The sequence below is a fragment of the Strongylocentrotus purpuratus genome, unplaced genomic scaffold (genome assembly GCF_000002235.5).
Source record: "Strongylocentrotus purpuratus isolate Spur 01 unplaced genomic scaffold, Spur_5.0 spur5_scaffold_12, whole genome shotgun sequence".
Taxonomy (NCBI): domain Eukaryota; kingdom Metazoa; phylum Echinodermata; class Echinoidea; order Camarodonta; family Strongylocentrotidae; genus Strongylocentrotus; species Strongylocentrotus purpuratus.
Window position 1 is genome coordinate 5001940 of NW_022145597.1, and position 19268 is coordinate 5021207.

Here is a 19268-nt window from a genome sequence, read left to right on the forward strand (position 1 = left end):
GAAGGATTGTGCAGTGATCTTGGGTGATAGCGCGACTTTTGCACGCCGTGCGGTGCGTATGACTGAGGGATTGTGCAGTGATCTTGGGTGATAGCGCAACGTTTGCACGCTGTGCCGAGCGTATGACCGAGGGATTGTGCAGTGATCTTGGGTGATAGCGCAACGTTTGCACGCTGTGCCGTGCGTATGACCGAGGGATTGTGCAGTGATCTTGGGTGATAGCGCAACGTTTGCACGCTGTGCCGTGCGTATGACCGAGGGATTGTGCAGTGATCTTGGGTGATAGCGCGACGTTTGCACGCTGTGCAGTGCGTATGACCGAGGAATTGTGCATGGCACTCTATGGGCACTCTACGCACACAAGCGTGCTCATTATTACACGCTGCAAATAGAGATCAGCGTGGTACGCAGCAAACACGTTGCAAGCATCTTGCGCAATGCAATCCTTCCAGCACTCATCAAATCGATGCTATGGAAAGTCAATTGGTATTTATACTACCTAATAAAAAAAATTTAAAAATTAAAAAAAGTATTCCCCCAAATCGGAACGTCACGTTTTTCATGGTTCTAAAAACTTCACAAACGGAGCGGTTCCATTAGAAACGGAACGGTTGGCTAGTCTGCAATTTAATCTGGTTTATTCTGGCTGTACACACCCTCATTCTCAGAATGTAGACATACAATTTAAGACAAAACATCAAATATAAATTAATGCCCGAGGACAACAGTGATTAGATTCAACTTTTAAATTCCTGTGAAATAATTTGCATTTTCTTTCATTTTCTTTCATTATTGGAGCATTGAATGTGCACCATCAACAATTTTCTGGGTCAAAGTAGTTTATACTGATCTATTCTTGTTCATTCCTCTTGAACTTGCAAATCATTCTTTGCACGAGTCAATGCTACCTCAAAAAAAGAGCATTAACAATTAGTACCATCCTCTTCCACTTCTTGCTCAAAGTGGTTTATTCTGGCTCAAAGCAGTTTATTCCAAGTTAATTGTGGTTCAATCAAATTGCATCTGTACCTCATCATGATCCTGGGGTGCAATGTTGGCAACTGGGTCCTCCATGACAATGGCCATATTTCCAATTGTGCCATCTATATCAGCAGTGGGTGTGACAGCAGACGTGTCCTCATTGGACTGGTAGAGTACTTCCCTGTCACTCTTCCGGTGGTGATGATGGGGGAAGGTCTTCTGACGGGGTGAATTGAGGGAGATTGCTTCAGGGTTGGTGATGTGGTTTGGGTGCCTCACTCTGTTAACATGGACAAGAATAAAACCTTGACATTGACTCGGAGCTAAAACAGCGTTAATACAATGATAAAAGTGTATGCGTTAACGAGCTCCAAAGTCCACACAGACTATTTCCACCGCTTATTATGTTCAAAGCTCATACCTCTTGTTGTTCTAGAGATATTGTAACATCAAAGCTGATAATTTCATCATCTATGACCTATGATCCACATACCGGTACTCCAAGATCTTATCAGGTGGTCTTTTTATAGTGACACAAATTTTCCCCAAGTTTGAATTTGATAATTCAAGTGGAACTTGGGAGGAAAATACATGTAATTTCAAAATTTAACCCATGTGATCTTTGAAGTTCATATCCCAAGTGGTTCCCAATATATGGTTAAAACCTGATATTACAGAAATTGACCTCTAAGATGTTTGACCTTTGACCCAATCATCCAAGACCTACCTATTTTGTCTTCCTATGGTGATACATACTATCACAATGTTGGAAGCTTTTACCTCAAGTGGTCCTTAAGAAATTGCGATAGCAAGGCTAAAACCTTTAATTTAAGAAAATGACCTCTGTTCCTTTGACCTACTTATCTAAATCTAATGAGACTGTCTTCTTATGGTGAAACATACTATCAACAAGTTTAAGGCTGATACCTCAGTCTGTAGTTTCAGAAATTGACCTCATTTGACCATTGACTTACTTACAAAAAATCCATTCAGTTTGTCTTCCTATAATGATACATATTATCAACAATTTTGAGCATCATATATCTAGTGGTTCTTGAGATATAGTAATAACAGGAGCGATACTTGGAATTTGATGAGTTGACCTCTGCCATCTTTGACCTAGTTACTCCAAAATCTAATCATATTGTCTTCCTATGGTGATAAATATTATTATAAAGTTTGAAGTTCAAAGCTCAAGTGGTTCTTGATTAATCGCAATAACAAGAAAGCTAGACGGACGGAAAAGCCGTAAACATAATGCTTACGGCACCACCTTCGATGGTTGGAGGCATATCAGGGGGTTAATAATAGCGTTTGTAGACAGAAAATAGGAATCATTCCTCCAAAATGAGACTAGTTGGCAGCTATGTATAAAAAAAGTTTGCTTACCTTTGTAAGAGGAAGATTAATCCAACGCAGATGACTGATACAGCATCCACTAACACCCAGGCTATCAGATATGTTGTCTTTGTCTGTAAAGATAATGAAGACTGCTTTAATATGAAAAATATCTTGATGAGCTCTAGCTATTGTAGAGGTATCGTCATCGAGTGGTCTAATCACGCCATCTAAAATAAACAGGTTGTGGGTTCGATCCATAGCAAGGTATTTATTTCCTTGGACAAGGTATTTGATCTACATTGCTCCCTCTCCACCAAGGTATTAAATGGGTACATACCAAGTAGGATGCGAACGTCAATGTGATTGGATTAGCATGTTGTAAAAGGGAAACTGGCTAGTATGCTCCCCAAGGAAGTGAAGAGTGTGCACTGTAATATGCAGAATCGTTACAGTATCCAGTGACCAGGGTAATAGTGCTTTGGTAACTTAAATTGTAACTGGTAAAGCTCTTTATAAGAAACAGTTAATATATCTTTTAATAAAGTTGTTACCTTATGAGAAAGCAATAATCGATTATTAAAAATAAATAAATAATAAAATTAAAAACATTGAATTATGTAACATTTCAGTTGCTTAAATTAAAAATGTAATGATATGCTATGAATGAATTGTTCACACATTACAGGTGGGAAAAATGTTTTACTAGTACCCCATTCACAGTGGTTTTGAAATTTGTAGCGGCGTTGTAGCGGAGCGGCGACACCGCCATAACACCGCTACAAATGCATTCACAGTAGAAAAGTTATCCCGCTGCAGCAGCGGGATAAATATCATGTACCCATTCACGCTGCAGCGGGTGATTTTTATTACCTCCGTAACAAACACGTGTATGCATGGCTCATGACCCGCGAGTGACCCCGATATGACCGGAAATACTTCAGCGCGGGGTTTTCGATTGAGGCAAGCTTGCAAAAGGTAAACATGTCAAGTTGCTTTTTGTATCCTCGATCATATTACTTTTAAAAAACTAGCATTTTTATTGCTTCCAGTCAGAATATTTTAATTTTTTGAAGTGTGAAATATTTTTATTTGGATAATTATAATATCTACATAATAATAAAATCAATTTGAATCCACTGGTTACTTTATTTCTATTTCACTTTATGTTCCCCATTGCTGGAGAAAAGAGGTCAGTGATAGGTAAGTAAACAAATCACACGTGTTTGTCGCGGTGTTATAGCGGAGAGCCTTCACACTGAGTAAACACCGCGACAGCAGCGGGACTGTCCCGCTGCTGTAGCTAGGCGAACCTAGCGATAGTTTGTCGCGGCGTTATCGCGAGGCGGTGTTATCCCGCGATAGTTTATAACGGGTCCGAGCCTTCACACTGAAGACAACACCGCGACAGCAGCGGGACAGTCCCGCTGCTGTCGCGGTGTTTGAGGCCACTGTGAATGGGGTATAGGTTTACTAATCCTGCAAGCTTTCTGCATTTTTCAGCTGGACTCATGTCAAAATTTCAGCATAAACACTGTGATATTCATTCTACTCATTCAGTCAAACCTGACTCAAGGACTTAAGTCATGTTAGAAGACTCAACCATGGACTAACTTTCATTGTTAAACTTTTGCTCACATATAAAGATAGAAACTCATGGTAGTGCTTTCAATTTGAACATACATACCATATGCCAGATGGGTGTTTCTACATTCTTGAGTATGTGGCAGGCGCTAGTGGTAATGGATGTTGCCCCAACACACCAGTAGAGAGAGTAGAGCCATACCTCGTTGATGATGTATACATTTGTTGAGATGTTAGCTTGGGAATACTCACTGTAAATAAACAGAAAGGAGGTAAGCACAGATACATTTCTATAACCCAGTGGTGACTATTGGCTTAATACAGGGATCTCCCAGTTCTGCTGGTTTATACCATCATGTTAAATATAGGGCCATGAAAATGCAGAGGGGACAATTGCACTTCCAAAATATCATGGGTATAACATGTCCTGCAACATATACAAAGTTTAAATTAATTGCATCTTCCCAAGATTAATCTTATCTTCCCTAAATTTTTCATAATCTCCTTCAGTCAAATGTAACTTTGCAATAAATAGCGAGTTAAGATTAATTTATGTTACACATACATATATTGCTGAACGATTGGAAATGAAATAGATTTTTATGATTGATTGTAAGTTACTTTTTATGTTACAGGCTGTCTGATGATGCTTTGACTTCGAAAACATACATGTACAAAGGATGACAAAAGACTAGACAATAGAGCATAATACGACTGCTAGATGAGAATTAGAATTACGTTATACCCATAATATAATTTGTTATAAAACCGGTTCTAGAATGTACATGTAGGCGATCTACTTGGTCGAATGACACCAAGGGACTGTGCATCACTCTTTCCTACCACGCCCACCATGCAAAAAAGGTTCCTACATAAAGTGATAATGCATGGCTGAGATGCTGTAGTTATGAAGTATGATACTCAAACAGTTGAAATATTTTCTGTTACAAGTAGTGGGTGGTCATTTCGTAATATCCCTTTACTAAATGTAAAGTTTTGTTAGTTGCTTGCACTTGTAAATTATAATGCTTTGATTGAATAATAATTACAATTAAACAGGTGCTCAATGCTGAAATTTAAGAATTTTTACATTAAATGAGCAAATTATATATCAAAGAGAGAGCATCATATAAAATAAATAATTGATCATTGCCAATTTGTCTTGTTATAAGCCCAATTAAGAGGGAGAGGACGTCTGGAACTCACTGTATCTCTGTGTCTGCTACTTCGGAATACTCGGCGTTGACCTGGGTGATATTTTCTTCCAGTAGGTCAGAAATGTCCCCCCTGCCCTCTACGGTTTGCACAAAGCCAGGTGCCTTCTGCCGCACATATTTATTTCCACCTAACCAAAAGATCTATGTATGAATGAAAAAAGAGAAAGAGAGAAAAAAAAACTTATTTCACCATCAATTCAAGAGGATTAAAAGGCAGGAGCTCCTAAAGATGAAAGAGGGATAGAACTAAAGGCCTGTTCAAATATGCAGTAGACCACAGTATTTCTTTAAGTGTAGTTAAAGAGAAAGTTGAGTTCCGGAAAAGAAAAATAATTTGTGAGCTTTCTCATTCTTTTTATGTTAGCGTGGAAGAGTATCGTAGATAAAAATGTCCCCTGAAAAGATGGTTCTTCAAATCTTCTTAAACTTATATTCTAAATATGACAACTTACAGCTAGAGGTTGTGGACCAAAACCTCATGCCATAAGTTTGTGTAGTGACTAGTCCCATATACACATTTCTGTGTGAGCAGCATGTGTCTTTAACCAAGACTGGGCTAATTTCTTATAATTTTGATGATTCCAATATCTCATATTATACACCAATGCTTCTGCGATGCATAATCAACCTTTTCAAATTGCTTCCAGATAGTTTTTTTGTTTCACAATGGATGAGCAGAACTTAACTTGAAAGTGTAATGTACTTCACACTTCCGTATCTTCTAACACATATACAGGTAAGGAGGTAGGCATGCACAGAACCATAGTTGCACGCAGCTTCTTTATTCACCCCCTCTTGCCATTTATTTAGTACACAAAAAAATGGAGCGATTTACCAGGGCATGTGTGAAACATCTTTATTTGGGGATAAGTTTGAGCAAGTATATTATGCACATGTTTGGTCAACCTTCAAGTTGCGTTTTTGTAGGCAACTACATAATGTATTTTAAGGCTAGACTTAACGAAACATGATCCCTGGATATTGGTCATGCTGCATGATTCTTGATTTAGACTGTGACATTTCCACTCAGAAGCCTACACTCTTTAGAATAAACAAATTTAAACCTGGCTCAATGATTTAGGGATTAAATCATTATTGAACAGCATGTTCATACATAAGCTTGTACAAAATGTATTGTTTTTATACATACAATAAAATACATACATTGTTTCATCAATGTCTTGGCTCAGTCAGTAGAGCATCCGCCTCACAACCGGGAGGTCGTGGGTTCGAACCCCGGCCGCGTCATACCAAAAGATGTTAAAAGACGGGAGCTGCTGCTACCTTGTTTGGCGTTCAACATTAAAGGGATAGAGCAACGTTGATCTGGCGCTGCTCAGTGGCTGCCAGGCTCATGATCAATTGGGCAAAAAGAATTTCCAGTTTTGGTTTAATAAAATTTGGAGTGGACTTTAAAAGATTATTATCATTATTATTATATCAAACTTTCATGAACCCATTTTGGAAGGAAAAAAGCTTTGTCTAAAAACATCTGATATAACATCCAAATGTGATTGTTTCGAACTGCTTTCACCACTGATTATGACTTTTTTTTCAATTCTATTTTTTGTATGTTATCTTAATGAATTAATCAGTTCATTATTGAATGATTGATTAAGTTACCTATTTATCTATCCACTATACACTCACTCACTCACTCACTCATCTTTATTCACTTGTTATTGATTTTACCTGATTCTGTCTGATGCCAGATTGGAGTATGGTATCCACAACGATTTCACTTATATTACCATAAGGATGATTATGAGGAGGTCCAAACATATCAAAAATCACTGTCTTGTTATACTTCTTAGCGATTTCCATCAAATCAGTGAGACTCAAGATGCGCTGATCATCAAACTGCTCTCGCGTTGATCTTGGAATTGACATACCAGTATGAAAGGGGTCTTTCTGTTTGGGTCATAAAACATAAGAGAAAATTGGTGATAAATATTGATAATAATAATAATAGTCACATTTGTATAGCGCTTAATCAATGATTCTAAGCGCTTTACAACATTATCATTAAGCTTTGGGCAATATATGTTGTATTGCCCTGAAGGTAGTCAATATTACTTATAGCAGGGCAACACATTACATTGACTTGTTTTAACACCAAAGTTGATTGAGCCCGTACCATGCATGGAACAACAGAGAGATTCTATGATGTACCAGTATGAAAGGGGTCTTCTGTCTAGTTCATAGAACAGAGAGATTCTATGATGTACCGGTATGAAAGGGGTCTTCTGTCTAGTTCACAGAACAGAGAGATTCTATGATGTACCTGTATGAAAGGGGTCTCCTGACTAGTTTATAAAACAACAGAGAGATTCTATGATGTACCAGTTTGAAAGAGGTCTCCTGACTAGTTTATAAAACAACAGAGAGATTCTATGATGTACCAGTATGTAAGGGGTCTCCTGACTAGTTTATAAAACAACAGAGAGATTCTATGATGTACCAGTATGTGAGGGGTCTCCTGACTAGTTTATTAAACAACAGAGAGATTCTATGATGTACCGGTATGAAAGGGGTCTTCTGTCTGGGTCATAGAACAACAGAGAGATTCCATGATGACTTGAAAATCGAAGGTCGTTGTTTGATCCTCGACACGGCACTAATGTCTTTTGGCAAGGCTTTAATCTACATCTGCCACACTCTACCCAGGTGAGGTAAATGGATACCTGGCAGGAATTAATTCCTTTAAATGCTGGAGCGCTGTAATGGCAGCTAGGCTAAAGCTGGGGTAATAATTAATTTCAGTTTGCTATTTATCCTTCATAACATATTTATAGGTTATAAAATGAGAAGCTGAAGACAGCTTTGCACATTGACTACCTGAAGAAACCAGGAACCAGCATCTAGCTGCTTTAGTTCATCCCAAGTGAATGTCTCTGCTCTTGCTTCCGTTCTGTTGGGGAACACTGCTGCAACGTTCGTTGTTCTCTCCAGCGTATCATCATGCATTAAAAACGGAACACCATCCCAACTGGAAAAAGAAGAACCCAAAGAATTCACAGATTATACTTCGATTTATTTTATTGATTTGTCATCAACAAGAAACACAACAATGTGATAAAAATGTTATCATCATCATATAATAACCTCATTGTGGTTTTAAATTAACTTAAATCAATACAATTTTGCTGACTGTTCGCACTGGGGCAAGAGACCCTTAGGGTCATAGTGATTAACTTTGCTTTACCTCTCCTAAACACATTTGACACACAACATCAAAAGTGTGCAAATACAAGGGACAATTCAGATCAACCTAATACAACATTATAAGTTTTCAGGTGTTTAAACTATTTTTGTTCATATCACTCTTTTTGGTCACATGCTTCTTGGTTGCCAAAATTAGCTTCAAACAAACATTGACAAAACCAGGGAAAATGTGACAACATTTTGCCAACTCTTATTAAGCAACAGGAATATGTTTAACATTTTGATTTCCAAGGGAAACATTTATATTCCATTATTATCATATTACATAATCATTTTGTCTTATTATTTGTTGGTACATCACTTTTTTGATACTTGAAAACTAGGTAAATTATACCTCTACAGATTGGTGAGAACCTTAAGAAAATGAGTAAAGTACTTTTTATAATTATGGTATACCTGTATTATTGTTATTATTATTATTATTAAAGTGATCCTTTAACAATGTTAAATCTGAGATGCACGGCCCTATGTGTTATCAGTGCTTGTGATATGGTGTTACATGTATATGGAAGCCCTAAAAAATTTTAAAAAATTGCGCTTCAAAATGATCAAGAAATGCCTCAAAAAAGTAAAAACCTTTGTGTGACCAGTTTTACCATACTCGTTTTCCCCAATAGACTGTAGTGTTATGAAAACCATTTGGCAAACGCGAAATTGATTTTGATTTTCAATCATAAACATCTCGATAATCAGACAGGCGAACGGCTTGTAAAAGTCATGGGGTTCCTGACTGACCTAACGGTTTATAATTATAATTGCAGCATGAGCTAAATCAAGGATCTAAGGCAAAGTTACCGGATCCCTCTAATAAGCCCTTAACTAGTGTGAGAAATAAATTAAATGCAGTTTTGACACCCTTTCCAGAACCCAATCACAAAGTAAAGTGATGGCGATTAAACACATGTGATAACGGTGACGTCACAATGTGAACTACCCTCTATTATACATTCGGGACAACGTTGGATGCCCATTGCAATTTTTGGCACTTTAAATGAGATACCCATAATTCTTTCTGCAAATGTTTGTTTGATTATTATGTCATTTCCCGTCACATAATAATATAATGTAATATATTCTGAGGACATGTTAGCGTGTATGTTTCTGATCTGGGAGTGCAAAGGACATTTTGCATGCTGACCTACACTATCAACTCTTCTGGAGCAAAATGGCAACAAATTTACATCAAATTGTCCAGATATTCATTACGAAAATGTCTGATTAGGCCAATTAATTCATTTAAAAAAAAAAAATTAAGTCATAGTACCAGAAAAATGGGGAAAGAGGAAATAGAGAGAAAACTGAGATCAGTCCGGTTCGTGATTCACGGCTAGCTTGAGCCCTGGGCTGGCCATGGCAAGCCAGCTATCGTGCATGTGCTGCAGGCAGGTTAAATATGACCGTACCGACGCTTACCGTATATACTACAAAGACAGGCCTGCGCTATAGCTGCATGCTAGTATGTATTTTATCAACGTTATCTCCATTCGCTTTTTGAAAAGAAATTACAGATATAAAATCGATCTACAGAACTATTAAAGATAAAGATTAAAGAAACGTTGTGGAATCGATCAGAAAAGGTTGATCATCTAGCATATAAGTATTGGTGTGTACTGCAAGGTTCTGGAATCTGGAAATTTGGCACAATCTTAGTCCAAAACTGGTCTTTACCATGAAGAACCATAACCTATGCCATGGAGGAGCCTTTGGGTGTGTCTTCAAAAGACCAAAAGGTATAGTTGTTGCTGTGGATATATTGGCCACAGGTTCAACTACAAAATCGGGTATGAATGGGTACGGTACTCAATGCAATACATGTGATTTGCACACAAACTACACCGTCGTTAATCAGATTGGCTGAGCCGCCTATTGTTCACACCGGGACGTCACTAAAAAATCAGCATGTATTACATTGTTTGGGGGGTCTAGAGTGGGTTGATTTTCCTCAATTTTATTCAACTTTTATAATTTTTGCTCAAATTAGCAAGTTAAACAAATGAAATACTCTTTAATACTCAGTGTAAGATTACAATTGCAATGATACCAATTTCAGTCAAGTTCAAAATCAATGAACCTTCTCTTTAAGGAATATACAAAAACTGTTTTATAAATAAACATGTGTCTACAAGTGCTGTCTATCTCTGAGAAAAGGGTCGGTTTCAAGATGTTGTAGTTACCTTATTCTGATATCAGACTCCAATCCATAAATGCTGTTATTTACTGCTGTTTCAAATGATATCATAGTGTTCTCTGGTGCTATCTAAAAAATACAAGATGACATAAGAGAATCAAATCAAGAGCATAAATTATGAATGCACTACGGTATAATACTACAACACCGACACAAACAAACAATGCATACCAAATTGCATAAAGACCTGTTATATTGACCTCTGAACACAATAACAAGACAAGTGCTACTGCATCTCATATATGCCTCCACCCTTAATTCAGTATAGGTGATTGGTGGAATTATTTGTGACAGATCACAAAGAAAACAGAAAAGCCTAAGTTAAAGCAAATGTCAACTGACGACTACTAGCCTTTAACATGTAATTGAATCATCTTTCTTTAGTAATACTGTCAAGAAGTTTGTGATAACAAGAGTAATACCTAATAAAATTGACTTCTATTGCCTTTGACCTACTTACCAAAATTCTAATCAGATTTTCTTCCAATGATGATACATACTATCACAGAGTTTGAACCCCTTACCTCTAGTGATCCTTGAGATATCACAATAACAAGGTTAATATCTGCGCCTCAATACAAAGTATCATATTATTATCATAGCTTTAGCTGATCCGCTATGATAAGGCGTTATTTCTTCCTACCGGGTACTCATTTACATTATCTTGGTGGAGAATGGCAAATGTAGATTAATGTCTCGTCAACAGATATATGTCAATGTACTGATGTTATCATAAAGAAAAAATGGAGCTAAATTGCACAAGAAAATGTCCACTCTATCTTTAAAACTATAAAGTTAATAAAAATATCATACCCCCCTTAAAAAAAGTGCAGCTGTTCCATTTTTTTGCTGATAATATAACGTACAAATCATCATCAGAGGGAATATTTATTTCACTGTAAAGATGGATCATATCCAATTCATGATGAGCTTGATAAATTTGATTAGGGAGTCAGGAAATTCCACATAAAAAGTTGGAAAACTTCTTCCTTCCTTCCTTTTCTGCCTGTCTATAGAAACATACTCAAACACATGCAACATGCTCTTTTTGCTTCTTTGTTACTTTCAAGCTTACATGTATCTTGTCTTCTAGTAATAACAGATTATGCAATATCACAGAATTACACCAAAATTTCTCTGTGTATGTATGGTTGAGGAAAGGGAGGCATGTACATATAGAGGAGAGGGGATGATTCATAGTGATCCCCTGAGCCACCTTACATTCTCCAGATTCCATGCTATTTAAGCTATATCATTTCTAACTAAATCTTTATGGCAAAGTACCATAATTAACGTTGTTTTTTTGTTTTTAAGTTTCGATTTATACCCCTCCACCTAGCGCTATGTCTAGCAATGTCTCCCAGCTCAGTAATCGGTGTGTTGACTGACCACTCGGAAACTAGAACAACACTCAAATTTGTCTGTCATCTTGGTTTGAAAGTAATCTTTCTGATAGATCTCAATATGTAGTTTATAATAATAATTCTTCCAATTTTTCTTCTATTAAACACGGCGTACCACAAGGTTCTATTCTAGGTCCTCTACTGTTTTTTTAATTTACATTAATGATCTTACACATTCAACTGCACCTCGCAGTTAAATGAAAGGCCTTACCGCATGGGTTTTTTAACACGGACCTGGCTTGCTGACAACAGAGGGCGAAAAAGAGGGGTGCGGTTAATATACGAGGGCGGTTTATACAATGTTAATTACGGTATGGAAAATGGCTGGTTGAAGTGGGTATCCCGGTTACCCCCCCCCCCCCCCCCCTTTTAAAAAAATAAAAAAATAACAGGAACAACATATTGATGCAGATTTTATCAAAGCTCTTATTTCAATTACAAATGTACAAATAAACATGCTGACCTCTTCTGCTCCTCTGTGCCCAAACATCTTTGGTTTGGGGGGTAACTCTATCTTCTCTGCGACGCATGGAACATCCATGAAGAGTGGAATAAGATAAAAGAAGACCATGATGGCGGAGTAGGAGATGAGCAGCAGTGCTTTCACCACTGATGAGGAAGAAGAGATGCGTGGTACGGGATCAATCAACTTTGGTGTTAAGACAAGTCAATGCAATGTGTTGCCCTGCTATAAGTAATATTGACTACCTTCAGGGCAATACAACATATATTGCCCAAACCGAAGGTGAAGGTGATATATGACAAGTCGTATTGCCCTGAATTAGGTAGTCAATATTACTATTATTAACCACATCAGACATCTAGAGCAAACAAGAAACTTTTAATATCTTATACTCTTAAAATTATGTAACATACAGTAGCCTACACTGTACAGGGTTTCCTAGCTTAAAAACTTTCAAAAACATCTTCAAACCAGAACTGTGCATCCAGTGTTTGACAACATTGTTGATACACTGTAAACAGTGTGCCTTGGGTGTGATTATTACGTCACGATAGAGTGCGCATAACTCGAAAATCGCTGTTCTGAGAAAAATGACTTTGAAGTTTAGAGGTTTCAGCTTTTTTAGGAGATGGGTATAATCCAGTTTTAGCAATGGGACAGGAAGAAGCATATTAAACACTGATAACTGAAGAATTTTGTGCTTATTTGGGATTTTAATTATAAAATAAATGAGATTTTTGTGCAGATAGACTGTTTAACCACAGCCCATGAATACCCTCCCACTACACATCATAAAATGGTAAAATGGTCTATCTTCTAGAAATACCATAAACACTATTGCCATACTACTAACTCGAAGATAGACCATTTTACCATCTGACAGCGATGATTAAAAAATTTCAATTCAGAAGGTTAAAAGGTTTATGTAAAAGATAGCTCGTTTTACCCCCAAACGATATTACCGGCAATGGGCTAACTCAGAGATAGACCGTTTTACCATCAAATCTGAAGGAAAAATACAAAAAAGTACCAAGATAGCGGAAATTATCTCTAAAAGAAGACATGATAGGATTTTCTCGATAGCACCATTGGAAATAGCGCCCTCACATTACCCGGAAAGTGAATTTACCTCAAAAAGTCAAAATTTCGAGTTAGACCGTTTTACCATCTGACGGCCGAGAGTGCCCAGGTTCTCATACGCGTAATAGATACGCAATGAAAATTACAAAAATATCCGGATATTGGCTCTAAATTATTGTCCGCTAATTTAACACGCATTTTGCCATTGACTTTTCTGATCGGGCAATAATATTTGTTATTTGGTTAACTCTGTATTATTATTGAGCAGTAAATTACACACAAAATCTCATCGACTTTGCTGAGCGGTCAATAATATTTTTTTGCCCATAGTTTTGTTAGCTTATCAATTAAACTTTGAGGGCAATAACATTTGAAAATTGTCCTGCTCAGATGTCTGATACGGGTAATAATATAGAAATATCGACTGCTTTGGGAGGCCTGGCTGTTTTTATATGCTCAAGGGAACTGCGCAGATCCCCCCATTACCCTGAGACGCGCATGGGTGGGCGGCGCGCCGAGGGGTCATGGCAGGATCTGCGCGGTTCCCTTGAGCATATAAAAACAGCCAGACCTCGAATATTAAAGCAGTCGATATGTCTTTATATGCCGATTTCAAAGAAAAATCTACCAAGAATTCTTACCTTATTCTTTTATATAGTAAAGATTGGTTAAAACATCATGGAAAATCTGAGAAACTGTCTGTTTTATCTTTGCCAGAAAAATGACTGAAATTTTCGATCATTTGGGAATCGCCGACAAAAGCGCTCGCTCAAAGGACATTTTAACACGTAAACCAATGGGTATTGCAGCAAAATTTTAGTATTTTCCTGGTAACCAGAATTTTGAGGGATTTTACACTTGACTATTAAATGGTTTTGGAATTTTTTGTTTCTTTACGGGAATGGCTAAAATCACGACTCCAATTTCGACCAATCAGATGGCTGGATTTCTTAAGTGAGGTATATAATTAATGATACAACAATCTCTCTACCCAATACATGTTCATGTAGGTGTTAATATTTGTGTGGCATAAAACTATCTTGAAAATTTCCCTCATTCATTAATGCTTCTTCTTTTGCTTTTCCTTCATTTCTTTTTCTTGGTCTTTATCTTCCTTTTCCTTTGTATAATCCTTCTTCTCCCTAATAGCTTTCTATTTTTGTTTAATCTTTGATTTTTGCCATTTTTAGATACCTGCCATTAGTCTTTTCCCTTCTATTTGACCTCATACTTTTCTTTCAAAATGAGATATACATGTACATGTACATTAGCAGAATATGTTTTTTCTTTGTGTACATATCTTACCGACAGTGTATAATCGTTATCATTTATTTGTCCTAGTTTTAGTATATTTTTCTTATTTGTGAAAAACAGATGTCTTTTCTCATTGTCTCTCTTTATCAGTTGATGCATACCTGAATTGTCTGTTCTGTACCAGAGCCCAGCAAATGGCCATGTTAATGTTGTTAGAACAACAACTAAAACAATTTGAAGAATTGGTGATGTGACCTAGGGAAGAAAAAAAGGAAGAAAAATTGAAATAAGTAAAATGCTACCCCTTAAATAAACTTATAGATGTTGACTCTGTATAATGAATAAACATGTAAAATCACCACAACTGAAGGGAGTCAAAGGACCTCACACACATTGTATAATTATCATAGGTAGTTGATTTATACAGAACTGCAGTGGAGGTATCTAATAATGCAGCAGTGTAAATGTAATGTAATGTTACAAATACAATTAGTTTTAATATTGGAAAAAATAATAAAAATTCAGCAATTTCAGCTCACTATCTTGTAATTATCTACGACAGCAAAATAAGAGGATAATAGAAACTACATGTAATAACATTAGAGTGAAAAATAGACAAAATTGAGAGAGAGAAAGAGAGAGAGAGAGAGAGAGAGAGAGAGAGAGTGGGAGGGGTGGGAGAAGGGGAAGAGGTGGGGGGAATGGATGGTTATTTCAAAAATATATATTTTGGTCCATCAAATCTCTAGTAAAATATGTTACATATTCCAGATATAAAAAAGGGACTAAAGACTATTCACTCATTCCAATATCATCCATTTGGTCAAGTATATTTGATAACGTGCATACCTGGTCCACTTTCAAAATGCATTTCATAAACATCTATCTAATTAATGGCCCATTGTCCTGAGTTTAACTAGATTATGACGCCACTGCCTCATCTAATCAATAAGTGACTACGTAACATGTTTGGCAGCACTCATCACAGAGTAGGATGTTTATGCCAAGAGCCATGTTGCATGACCTTTCTATAGAGAAAGAGAAACATGGCAATAAAACATTCCTCAAAGACTGAATACATGTACATGTACGTGCCTCTCAATTCTAAACTAAGTACATTGTACTTCAAACACTTCACATATCTATGCTCTTAAATAGGCTTATCTTTAAGCTAAAGACAATTAAATGACCCAAATGTATTGTATTAAATTCTTTGTAAACAATTTAAAAAAATTAAATTAAAAAAAATTGGAAAATTTTATTATGGTTAATCTCTGTAATTATGGTAATTATCATTATTTGCAATGAGGATAAATAGAGGGTTATTTTTACAGACATCTCCCTGATCATACAAATGCAACAAGTTTTCAAACAGGGTTGGGAAAATAACGAGCATTAGTTGTCAAATCGACTTTAAGTGATAGCAATCATATTAGTAATAGTCTTGATTTTCAGACCCTTGTACCGAATCGGAATGGTCGTACGTTTAGTGCTGCGCAAAGATTCAATCAATTCAATTTTGGCCATTACAAGAAGTGGGTTATTGATGTAGGCAAATGGTCATGTATCTTTACAGCTCATTTTATGAGTTATTACCAAAGAAGAAAAAAGAAGCCAGTCAGCATGGTCAGTCACTCAATAGTGTCTGACAGGGAAGTCTAGAGAGAAAATGGTAATGCATATTCAATCTTGGACTGACCATAATTCTGCATGTGTTTCACCATAATCTTTAGAAAATCCTTTTAAAATCCATGCAAACCATTACTTGGGGTATAATTTCCTCCTTATTTTCATTATGATTTTATTACCAACAAATGTGAACTCATCAGTTTAAGTTAATTTGACCATAATTCCATGTTTTGTTCAACCAGAATTCTTTAAAATCCGGGGAAAACCGATATCCTGACCCTAATCCTAGGAAGCCCGGGCCGGACAAGCTTCAGTCAGGATCTGCGTCTCCAAGCAGAGGATTTCCTTTCATCAAATTGGCAACCCAAACTCTAACACCAATCCATTTCCCTTTCATAATAAACATGTATCAGATTCCTGTACATGTGTCAACCCAGGGCAAACAAGGCCATTTAATAACCTACAAGAACAAGTGAGACTGACATTATAGCACAGGGGGACTTGACTATTCATACAGCATTTTCACACTGGCGTAAAATTCATCGTATCTAAAGCTGATTAGTTTAAAGCTCTTTAACTAAACAGCTTTAAAGGGCAAGTTCACTCCAAAATCTAACTTACTTTCAATAGAAGCAGAAAAATCAAACAAACCTATCAAAAAAAAACTTGAGCTAAATCGGATAATCATAAGAAAGTTATGAATATTTAATGACATGAAAAACTTTGAAAATCACAAGACAAATTGGCAACTCAATCAGGAGTCTGTGACGGCATTGCCTCACTATCCACTAATTGTTTTTTTTAGTATTGATAATATAAATTTCAAATTTTCCCCTTAAAAATCTTATTTCCGCACACCAGCATCCAAGTTATATTGAAAGTAATATGTTTTTGTGTGGATGCACTAATATAGAATTTTTCTTCAATTAAATCATGGAAAATGTGAATTTTTATAAACTACTTATATAAAAATCAATGATTATGAATACCGGTATACAATATTCAGAAAATAATATAAATTCTTCATAGTTTATAAAAGATTTCGTGAAATGTCATGCACGCAATATGATGCGAATCATATAACCTGAGGAAATCAAGTTTTGGGGACTAAAAAGGGAAATTAATGGGATAAAAATACATGAAGCAATTAATAAATATTGAAGCAATGACGTCACAAACTGATAAATTGGCAATGTGTGTAGTGATTTTCTAAGTTCCATAGTTTTTCATATTTAAAAAAAAATTTGTAACTTCCCTATTAGTTTTCTGAATTTACTCTGTTAAAAGAGAATTATTTTTTTGGAGTGGACTTGGCCTTGTAAGTAAATTTTCCTTGTGTGATTTCGGACAGATAGTAAAGCCCCGTCTTAAAGCTTATCTGCCATAGTTTACAGGAGAGATTAGACCGCCCTACAAGGTCACTGAACAGGTGGTTATCTCATCAACTCAGCTCTCAGTTAACATAAGAGGATCATGGGGGACCAATGGTCACCGATTAGGCATTGTTTGTTATATAGAGGGCGCAAGTAGCTACAAGTAGTACAGTGTGCCTTTAATAGAACTTTTTCGATCTCACCCGAGCGACATGTGGATGAGAAACAGTGGGGGGTCTGATCGTAAAACATGGGGTGAGCTTTTGGAGACCGTCTTAATCAGCCATCCGCAAAAAGCCAAAAACCTCACCCGGGTAGGTTACCATAACAACCGCACCTGTCTCATCACGATCAGCTAGCGAGCGCTGGGGACATGTATACATTTTTTCACGGCGATGACGTAATTTACCCGGGTAAATATCACCCTGGCTCTCTAGGGTGAGATTTACCTCGATATTGTCCGGACGTAATACCCGATTGACCCGTCTTAATTGGAAGGGGGTAAATGTCGTCCGGATGTCACCGCAACTTTATTTTCCAGTTAAGACGGGGTTTAAGTTGCGATCTATACGCCGGTCAGAGCAGGCTGCAGATACAAAGTCCGTATCTAGAGAGCAAGACATTTTGTGTGTGAACGCATATACGTCCTTAACTGGGCGGAGCTAAGAAGGGGCACTGCTCTCTAAACGCTCAGTAGGGCAATTGCGCATTTACGAGCAGTGAGTCACTGCTCGTAAATGCACAATAGTTCTACTGAGTGTTTAAAGAGCAGTGAATCTCGAATGACCGCACCAAAATTGTTTTTGTGTTAATGATGTTGTATCTAAAGCTGATTAGTTTATAGCTCTTTAAACTAATCAGCTTTAATAAATGTGTCCACTGTGTGAAAGCTGTGTAGGATCTATCTTAGCATGCTATAAACGACTTTAACTTCTTAAACTGAGCATTACAAATAAACAAAAAAAGTTCTGGGGCCATATGCTGAAAAGAATGTTTTATTTCATGGAAAATTATGTGAATTATCTTAACAAACTGAATAATAAATTCAACTTGTGCTTGCCCATATATCACTTAAAAGTTAAACTCAACGCAAATGCAGTCAGTTTTGCGCAGACATGGACCAATAACTTGTCCTAATTTGTTATGATAATTAATATCATTTCGTTGACACAAAAAGGCAAAAGTTTGGGAAAGGCTAGAAAAAAAATGCGTTTTTCTAAAAAGTATTGTTTCCTGCATCCCACTTCTTCTTGCCTCTCTTCTCCCCTCCCGACTCATACAAATATTCTCCATCTACACTATGAAAATTCAAAATTCAGAGTAGGATGTTTATGCCAAGAGCCATGTTACATGTATTCATTGCTACCTTATTCTTTTCTTGTCCTACTTGCTACAAATGTCTGTCTTTGTCTTTTTTAAGCATAGAGCTGCATGTACATGTAAAATACAAGTAACTTCCTGTTTAGAGCAAACAGTACTACAGTATGTCGCAACATGGAAACTACAGATCTTATTCAAAGATTGCTATCTTTT

General features: G+C 36.7%; 1 protein-coding gene across 3 annotated transcripts in view; it reads right to left on the bottom strand.

Moving 5' to 3' along the window:
- Positions 1-291: 291 nt before the first annotated feature.
- Positions 292-19268, bottom strand: part of LOC592845 (glycerophosphodiester phosphodiesterase domain-containing protein 5) — a 64422-nt gene continuing 45445 nt past the window's right edge. For all 3 annotated transcript variants that reach the window (XM_792350.5, XM_011666103.2, XM_011666104.2), the window contains 9 exons: positions 14895-14988; positions 12400-12545; positions 10520-10602; positions 7959-8109; positions 6813-7031; positions 5110-5261; positions 4007-4154; positions 2371-2453; positions 292-1261 (listed from right to left, as the gene is read on the bottom strand). In XM_792350.5, coding sequence (XP_797443.3) covers positions 1009-1261; positions 2371-2453; positions 4007-4154; positions 5110-5261; positions 6813-7031; positions 7959-8109; positions 10520-10602; positions 12400-12545; positions 14895-14988 — 1329 coding nt within the window. In that variant the 3' untranslated portion in view covers positions 292-1008. The remainder of the gene's footprint in view (positions 1262-2370; positions 2454-4006; positions 4155-5109; positions 5262-6812; positions 7032-7958; positions 8110-10519; positions 10603-12399; positions 12546-14894; positions 14989-19268) is intronic.